Source organism: Camelus dromedarius, chromosome 12 (assembly GCF_036321535.1).
Source record: "Camelus dromedarius isolate mCamDro1 chromosome 12, mCamDro1.pat, whole genome shotgun sequence".
NCBI classification, from domain to species: domain Eukaryota; kingdom Metazoa; phylum Chordata; class Mammalia; order Artiodactyla; family Camelidae; genus Camelus; species Camelus dromedarius.
This window is the reverse complement of record NC_087447.1, coordinates 6,743,021-6,752,007: the sequence shown is the minus strand read 5'-3', so window position 1 is coordinate 6,752,007 and position 8,987 is coordinate 6,743,021. Positions and strand designations below refer to the sequence as shown.

The 8,987-nt window shown below is 55.7% G+C and overlaps 1 protein-coding gene across 1 annotated transcript; it reads left to right on the top strand.

Moving 5' to 3' along the window:
* Window positions 1–2,630: 2,630 nt before the first annotated feature.
* Window positions 2,631–8,487, top strand: CDC42EP2 (CDC42 effector protein 2). The gene is made up of 2 exons (XM_010996011.3): window positions 2,631–2,746; window positions 6,960–8,487. Exon 2 carries the CDS (start codon window positions 7,322–7,324, stop codon window positions 7,961–7,963), a length of 642 nt encoding a protein of 213 aa, XP_010994313.1. The 5' UTR covers window positions 2,631–2,746; window positions 6,960–7,321; the 3' UTR covers window positions 7,964–8,487.
* The last annotated feature ends 500 nt before the right edge of the window (window positions 8,488–8,987 follow it).

The window sequence follows — 8,987 nt, the reverse complement described above, 5'->3', positions numbered from 1 at the left end:
GGGAAGGAAGCAGGGGGTTGGATCAGACTTGGGGTCCAAATCTGCTGCTCTTTATCCATTCCCCAATGCTCCCCAATTGTCCCCCACCCAGAACCTCTCCAAAATGCTCTGGAGTTGGTTACTGGATTTGAGTGGCCTTGGATGAGTGTCTTTGCCTCTCCAAGCTATTATCCCTGTCGCTGTTTTGTCACCATCCCTGAATGGGGCTCCTGACCCTTCCCCAAGCCCCTTTCCCCAGCGGAGGACACTCAGCTGATGGGCAGAGGGTGGGGGCTGTGCCTCAGCCGCAGGCTCAGGGAGTCATTGTTCATCATGAGACTCATTCCAGGTCAGGTGGCAAAGCCAGCCACCATCCCCTCAACCTCCTGTTATAATGTTTCCATGAAACTGCTGCCTGCGGGGCCTGTGTGTTCCCATCAACAAAACATGCTCAAGTCCCTCACCTTGTTTGGGACTCCTGTAACTCCTACTTCACAGGCAAGGAGGCTCTGAAAGGGACTGTCTTTCTTTGCCTGTGGCCACAGAGCAAGTTGGCAGCAGAGCCAGCTCAGAACCTGGATCTGTGGCTGAGAGGCAGTGCTCAGGGCTTGGCACTGAGCTGTACCCCCAACCTGGCTGTGTTGTGGGAAGGAGGGGAGGGCAGGGGGGACAATGGTTGGGTGAGAAGCCTGAACAGGAAGGAGGGCTTAGAGCCAGCATGTCCTGCCACTTTCAGGCGAAGCAGATCACTGTTAGTGCCCCGAGATTTGGTTTCCGTTTCTGTAAAGGGGGAGCCCTCTCTAGACTCTCAGAAGATTTGAGGAGCTCAGAGGAAAAAGGCTCTTGGTAAAGGGCACAGGTAGATCTGGGTGGGTGGGTGCCTGGCAGAGCCTGGGTGGCAGGAAGGAGGAGAGATATAACCCTCACCCACCCACACTGCAACTTGGCTAAGGGTCCTCTTCCTCCACTGCCCAGGCCTCAGTTTTCTTCTGAGCTAATAGGCCAGCCCTGGTGGAATCCACCTGACTGATAATTCCCCTGGGGAGTTGAAGGAGGGGCCAGGAAGGCTCAAAGTTAAAACCTGAAGATTTCCTGTATTAGTTTTCTATTTCTGCTGTAACAAATTATCACAAACTTGGCGGCTTAAAATAATACAAATGTATTCACTTATGGTTCTGTGGGTTAGAAGTCCAACCTGGGGTCAGCAGGGCCATGTTCCTTCTGGAGGCTCTAGGGGAGAATCTGTTTCCTTGTCTTTTCCAGTTTCTAGAGGTTGCCCACATTCCTTTGCTTGTGGCCCCTTCTTCCATCATCAAAGGCAGCAACAGAGCATTTCTGTATTATCACACCTCTTTCTCTGACTCTCCTGTCTCTCACTTCCACTTTTAAGGACCATTTTTATTACACTAGGTCCACCCATCTAATTCAGGATAATCTCTCTATTTTAAAGTCAGTTGATTAGTAACTAATTCCACTGGCAAACTTAATTATTCTTTGCCATGTAACAAAACATTCACAGGTTCCAGAGAACTGAGATGTGGACAACTTTATGGGGGGCCATTCCTCTGCCTACCCATTTCCCTGCTTCCCATTCTTCATTCCCTCCTGACTTGGCTCTCCCCCACTCCCACCCCCAGCATCCTTCCCTCCTTCAGGTAGCCATCCTGACCTCCTCTCTCTAGGAGTCCCTCCCACACTTACAGTATGGAAGCTTTTACCATCCTGGTCACATTGTGCTGTCATGGCTGTCTCTCCAGAAAGCAAGGTCCCCTCACCCCATTATCTCCACTCTTCCTTTGCCCCCACTCTTCTTAGCACTTGCCCACCCACAAGGGTATCACTGTGTGCTTGGGGACTTGGGTTTCCTCCATCTCCGTTCATTGGACAGTTTGTCCCACAGAGGGAGCTTAATCCTTGGCCACAAGAACAGCACCTGGCTCCTATCGATGCTCAACAAATATCGGCTGGATCGCCGAAAGGAGCAAGAGCAGAGTTCTCTTCAGTCCATCGCCAGCCTTTCAGCAAATGTTTCCAGTACCTAATGAATGAACCAACCAACCAACCAACCAACCAGCCAATCAAACAACCAACGTTGGAATGAGTTTAGGGTCCCACCCCCGCCCCGGAAGCCACCTAGTCTGACAGCAAATACGGGTGTGGCCAAGCCCCTTTGCCCAAACACCCTCAATGCCCTCTTTTCTAGGGGGCGGCAAACTCCTGAAAGCTCTAGGAAGTTCGAAAAATTTTAATGTAGGTGCCTCCAAGCCCTCATTCATTTCCTTTGTAGTCACCGAATACACTTGTGCGGGCGCCTCCCCTGGCCCAGCCCTTCAAGGGAGGGAATTCGTCCAAGGGCACTCCGCGAATTCTGAAGAATTCGGTCTTCCCGCTGCCACCCTCTCGGCCTTCCTAGAGCCGAGAGTTTTGGCTCCGACGGGCACCGCCGGAGTTCGCGGAGTTCAGCCCGAGCTCCCGAAGCCGTCTAGGCAGTGGCCGCCCAAACCTGGACTGGACCCTTGGGCGCGCGCGGCTGCTGGACCCCGGCGCGGAGCCTCCAAAGGGGGAGCTCCGAAGGGCCCCGGAGCAGGGCGGGGCTGTGGGCGGGGCCTGGTTGAGGCGGCCCCGACATTGGCTCCGCGGGTCGGAGGCGGGGATTCAGGGGCCACGGTCCGCACAGTAAGTTCACAGCCTAGGTTGGTCCCATCGCCGCGCGGTCCAGCTCCTGAGCTTTTGCTGCCCCCCAAGTCGGCCGCCTACGAGCGTCGAGGTGAGTTCAGGCCGGGACTCTGCAGCCGTACCGCGGCTCCTAGGGAGTCCCTCGAGAGGCCCATTCTGGAGGCACCCCATCCTACCTCGCGCCCGACCCCCAGCTCACCTCCACGTAGATCTTTTCCCTGGTTCCTCAGGCTACACGGTGTTTCCCGCCAGTGCCTCGGTCCCGGGGAGCTGCGCATCCGGAATCCGAACTTTCCCGGTCCCTCTCTCCACGCTGCGCCAGGACCCCCGCCCCACCCCTCGGGAGCCGAGAGTGCCCTCCAGTTGCCCAGCGTCCCCGTCCAGGCTTGGGGTCGTATTTTTAGTCAATGGTGAGGTGTCCTCCTATCTTTAGCCGTGGCTGCTAGTGTCCTGAAACGGATCCGGGCTGGGCTGGGCTGGGCTGCTCTCGGGCAGAGGGCGGGGAAGGGTCGGCGCCGGAACCCGAGCTGAGACTGAGAGCTGGACCCGTGGGAGCCAGGGGCGGGGGCCCGAGCTCTGGCCGTGCGCCGAGCGGACAGTCAGACATCGCCCAGGCCGGAAAGCATGGGAGAGGCTCCTCCCAGAGCTTGGATACCAGGGCAGGATCCCCGATCGCTCCCTTTTCCCCCTGATTGTCTGGTGGTGACACCAGAACCCCCTTCAAGAGAAGACAATCCCGCAGATAATTCGCTTCTGGTACGCAAACGTGCCGCTCCCTGGGGGGCGCCTGCTTGGAGCGCGAGACGCGCTGGAGACCCCTGTGCGCCCCGGGACTCCGCAGGGACGCGGGGCAGTAGTGGGAGTGCGCGCGCCACCTAGCGGCCTCGGAGCCGAGCGCCGCTCTGCACAGCGACGCAGGGGGACCCCGCGACCCGCGAGGGAGACTCTATGCAGGCTACGTCGCAGCTGGCAGGAGGAGGCGAACGGGCTGTTTAGTTTTGGTTTTATTTGGAGCACTGTCCCTGGAGAACCAAAATGCACGAGGAAGGCCTTAACAGCTATTTGCTGAATAAATACCTGCTAACCCTTTGTCGTTTGTTGTACATCGGCGCCCTCTCTTACTTGTAGTATGGATTAGGGTCTCCAGCAGCCCCCTGGTGATGGTTTCATTATCATCCCATTTCATAGATGAGGAAGGTGACGCCCAGAAAGGAAAGGTGTCTTACCCAAGGTTAGAGTGGGTCTCAGGTGGAGATGGATTTCAGTTCCGTCTCCTGATTTCAAGGTCAGGGGACCGCTTTTTGGACACCGCAAGTGGAGCATGGCCTAGTATTCCTTGTGACAGGAGGAGCTCTGCCTCCAAGAAGTCATTTTCTCTGAAGGAGGTCCAGGGCTCCTTCCAGCGCAAGCCCACAGAGCTGGAATGGCTCCCATCTGCTCCTCCCAAAGCTACAGGAAGCCATGCATCCCAGTCCCCTAGAGCCTTGTTCTGATGGAGAGCTCATTCTCGTATCTCTGGACACCTGTAGGCTGAGAGATGGGGGCAGCCAAGAGGCAAAACTTAAATGGAGGAGACTTGGGGGCCTGATGGCTTCAGCCCGGTTGGGAGCCTATTTCTCTCCTGCTCCCCAAGCAGTTTACAGAGGTTGGCATGGCGCCCTGCATCAGAGCCATAGGGACCCAGCTGGGTAGCAGTGCCCACTTTTCTGCTTACTAGCTGGGTGACCTTGGCAAAGTTACTTAACATCTCTGAGATTCAGCTTCTGCCTCTGTAAAGGCTAGTAATGCCACCCACCATCGTGCTGTGCCTGAGAGCATGAAGATGGAAACCGTGCAAGGATAGCTGGAGCCTGGGGTCTCGTGGTTGCCAAATCTGAATACTTGGGGCTTGATGGTTGCAATTCCCAGCGCTCCCCTGGTGGCTGACACTGGCTCAACCCTTCCCCCCAGCTTCAGTTCTCCCCACATCTGGAATTGGGTGGGTACATCTGGCTCAGTGCAAGAGAGCTGTCAGGGATGCTGGATCTGTTATGGAAACGCTCAGGCTGTCTTGGCGCCCCTGTATGATGGGGGGCGGGGTTGGCCCGAGTTCTGGGCAAATCCCACCAGCCAACTCCCCTCCCCATGAGTGAAAAGGAAGGAAAAGCGACCCCAGGACTTCTCGTCTGCCAAGGGGACAGTTAGGATGTGTGTCAGCCTGCCCCCCCCAGACCTGGCATGGCAGGCAGGGATGAATGTCTGTTGGATAAATAAGCGATGAGATTCCAAGACCTCAGAGCACTCACTGCCTCCCTGCCCTTCCCCCAGCTCCTTCCAAGCTTAACTGGAATTCTGCCACCTGAGAGTCATTCCTTTGTTTCCTGTTAAGCTGCAGGTGCTCTGGGAGGAGCAAGATGTCCGGTCTCTGTGGCTCAGCACGACTGACCCAGAGTGTCCGGTCCTGGGGTGGGGTTTCCTGAGTAAGGGCCTGGGCTGGGGTAGGGGGAGCGGATAGTTGGGATTCTGCCTCTTCTGCATCCTCCTTCCTGCTCCCTCCTGCCAGCCCCCTCAGTCTTCCCTCACCCCGCGTGGGATGAAGACTGAGGCAGAGGAACTGGCAGAGGCCTTCCTGCTGCTGCTCACCCTTCCCCAACGATTTCCCTCCTGCTCAGCCCCTGCTGCCCCCTGGGAGGGTGGGCTCCTCTGGTTACCTGCTGGGTGACCTTGGATAGGTTTCTCTGTCTTTCATGCTCTGATTCTACATATTGCGCCAATCTCCCAACATGGGAACCAGAGGGAGTGCTCGCTCCACTTCCTTTTTCTGTTAAACCTGTATGACACCCTTCCAGAGTGTATGTACTTTTTTCCACATTAAAAATATCTTTGATTTTTTCTGATTACATGAATAATATGTGCTCATAAATAATATATGTTTATTATGAAGAATTTGAGCTTATGAAAGTACGACCAAGAAAGGGAAAGTCACCTGAAATTCTCCCACCTGGAGAGAACTCCTCTCAACGTTTTGGTGATCAGCCTTTCATATTTAGCTTTTACACATCATTTTTTAGTAATAGCTTTCATATTTAGCTTCCACACATCATTTTTTAGTAATAGGACCAAATATTAAGGATAACTTTCGTGGAGGACAAATTTCCTCTCATGTTGCTGACCCGACACACCAGTCTAGGCAGCCATATGAGCCTAGTGCTGGCCTTCCACGTTCTTCTCTGTTCCAGCATCGGATATAATCCTGTGCAGACCCGGATATGTAGTTACACACACATACATGTGGGGGGGTGGGGAGGGGAGCTGGTTAGCGCTTTCAGTACATGGAATCTTCTAGGCTACATTTTTGCAGTTTGCTTCTCTCCTGCAACGCCTTGTGGGAATCTCTCCAAAATGTCCGATAGCTCTAATTTTTAAATGCGAATGTAGCAGGATGGTTGTGGTGATTAAATGGGATATGTTTGCAAATTCCAGGCTTGGAGCAGAACCTTCCCCTGCACCCCAACCATGTATCTGTACCCCCCACCCCCAGTCCGTCTTCCTCTTAGGTGCTAGGGCAGGGAGAAGGGGCAGAAACTATATAAGACTCAGCCCCTGTCTGTGAGAAACTCCTAACCCACAGGAGGAGAAAAGGGAAACTCTGAAGTGACCTCACTTCCAGGTGGGATGTAAGGGAGCCAAATGGGAGGTGGAGGTGGCAGTCGTTAGGCACTGGTGGCTGAACACCTGCTGTGCATCTGGTCTGGGTGGGCAAGACAGAAGTTACAAGATCTCCATCCTCGGCCAAGTAGGGGGCTGAGACAAATCCGTGAGACCCCCACACAATTTAGCACTGGTCATGTCTTAGGGCAGAGTTGAGTGCAACAGGGGGTAAGCCCCCAGACAATGCTGATGAGCAGAGCTGGGGACCCAGGACAAGAGACCAGAGCCAGGGCTGTGGATATGACTTCAGGCCTGTCACTCAGGTTCCCCACTTGTAGGCACCCCCATGACGCCTAATGCTTTATGGGTACATTTTCTGCATATTTCCTTTACTGCTTTTTCCTTTCTAAAATTAATTTCTAGGAGATAATTAGTAATGCATTTTGTTGCTCATGCTTGCATATAGAAATGATATTTTAGAATAAATTTGTCAGTGTTGGCTGATGTAAAAAAAACTGGCGCTGGTGATCCAGGCCCTGAGGGGCAGTAAGCCTGTGAGTGAACACGGGCCTCTGCCAGGAGGGCTCCTCACGGGAGTGTGGCCCCATGTGGGCTCCTGGAGGACGCTTCTGCCTTTTGTCCTTCTATCCCTGACTTTACCCTTGGTATTTCAGCTCCTCAGTCACGAACCGGAGAGAAATTGGCAAGGACAAGCCCAGAGAGCATCACTGTGGAAGAGCTCTGCACCTTCCTACTTCCAGTTTTCAGAAGAATTTTCAGCCCTTTGGGGAGAGAGGGTTTTTGTTATCTCGACCCTCTGACTTCGTTGATCATTAATCTTTCTTTTCCTAATTCCTTGGGCCAACTTCAATCACACCTCACACCCTAGTCTTAGACCTTTGGCAAGATTTTGGTGTCTGGAAAGCTCTCTCTGGGCGTTGCTGGTTGAGGGTGGTGAGAGGAGGCAGCAGAGGCCGTGGTCCCGGTGAGCGGACTGTCCCGGCCTTGACAGCCAGGCCTGGGTGGCGAGATCACCATGTCCACCAAGGTGCCCATCTACCTGAAGCGCGGCGGCCGCAAGGGCAAGAAGGAGAAGCTGCGGGACCTGCTGTCCTCAGACATGATCAGCCCGCCACTGGGGGACTTCCGACACACCATTCACATCGGCAGTGGAGGTGGCAGTGACATGTTCGGTGACATCTCCTTCCTGCAGGGCAAGTTCCACCTCCTGCCGGGAACAGCGGTCGAGGAAGCCGAGGAAGATGGCAGCTTCGAGCTCCCCTTCCAGTTCACCCGCACTGCCACGCTGTGCGGGCGGGAGCTCCCCGACGGGCCGTCCCCTCTGCTCAAGAACGCCATCTCCCTCCCTGTCATCGGTGGACCCCAAGCCCTCACCCTGCCCACCGCCCAGGCCCCACCCAAACCTCCTCGCCTGCATCTGGAGACCCCTCAGCCTTCCCCACAGCCCTCCCTGCAGGAGGCAGGGAGCGTGGACATCTGGAGAATTCCAGAGGCTGGCTCGGCCCACAGTGGGCTGACCGAGTCAGGGGCCGAGGAGCCCTTGCTGTCCCATGCCAGCTCCCTGCTTTCCCTGCACGTGGACCTGGGGCCTTCCATCCTGGACGACGTCCTCCAGATCATGGACCAGGACCTGGGCCACCTGCAGATCCCCACATAGGACCCGAGAATGGCCAGGCTGGGTGCCCAGACCGGAATGAATGCTGGAGGCAGGGGATGGACACGGCCCTGGTCTAGAAGTCAGGGTCCCAAGGTCCTACCTGTGTGTGGTTGCTGGCCAGGGATTTCTCACTTTGAGCCTTTGTTTCCCTCCCTCCCACCCTCTCCCTGTGGGCAGGGTGGCCTCATTGCTTCCCCCCAAACTCCATGAGAACTTGTGCCGAAGTCAGCTCAGAGGGCCCTGTGCATCTTGGGCCACCTGGACCCCGACCACCAACCTCTCCTCAGATCGCTTGGATGAAGGCTGTGCTGAAATGGACTCTGCTTTTTACCTCCCTCTGCCTCAGCCCTGCCGATGCCCTGATGGGGGGCGGGGGAAGACATGGGGCACGGCCAGCTGGACCTGTGGCTCTGTGTCATGGACTGGGAACATGGTATCAGTGACTGATGCCCCTCTGCCCCCCCCCACATGACCAGGGGATTCTGGTTGCAATAAAACTTGCTGCTGTGGTAGTTGCACTCCCAGTACCCTGTCCCAGGGCTCTTCCTGAAGACGGGCCAGTCCCTGGGAGCCATGGGCTGGCCCTGGGGGAGACCCCAGCCCCAGGGGGCCTTGTGCAGGGTGGGTCCTGCCCTCTGGAAGACTACCTCATTTTGAGCCCATAGTGAGAATGAAGCAGGAATAAAGTGCAATTGGGGGTATTCCAACATGGATTCAGGTGTTTGGCAAGAGGTGGCTGAGCACTGCCATAGGCCAGGCGCTGGGCTCAGGGGGTTTGTCAGGGGAGACCCAAGAGTGAGAGGATAACCACAGGACTAGTGCAAGGGACCAACAGCTTCTCCAGCGTCAGAGGACTGAGGGAGCAGGCAGGAGGGAGGGCTGGGCCTGGGCCAGGAAGGATCAGCTGTGCTCATCAGTGGACCCATCTCATCAGAGCATCCACCGCGCCCTCAGACATGCTGCAGGGGCTGGGGCACCAGACAGACTCGGCCCCTGCTTTCCTGCAGCTCACAGCCTAGTTGTG

Bases quoted from the DNA above. Each gene is read 5' to 3' on its own strand.
- CDC42EP2 (XM_010996011.3), top strand. From the start codon at position 7,322: ATGTCCACCAAGGTGCCCATCTACCTGAAGCGCGGCGGCCGCAAGGGC.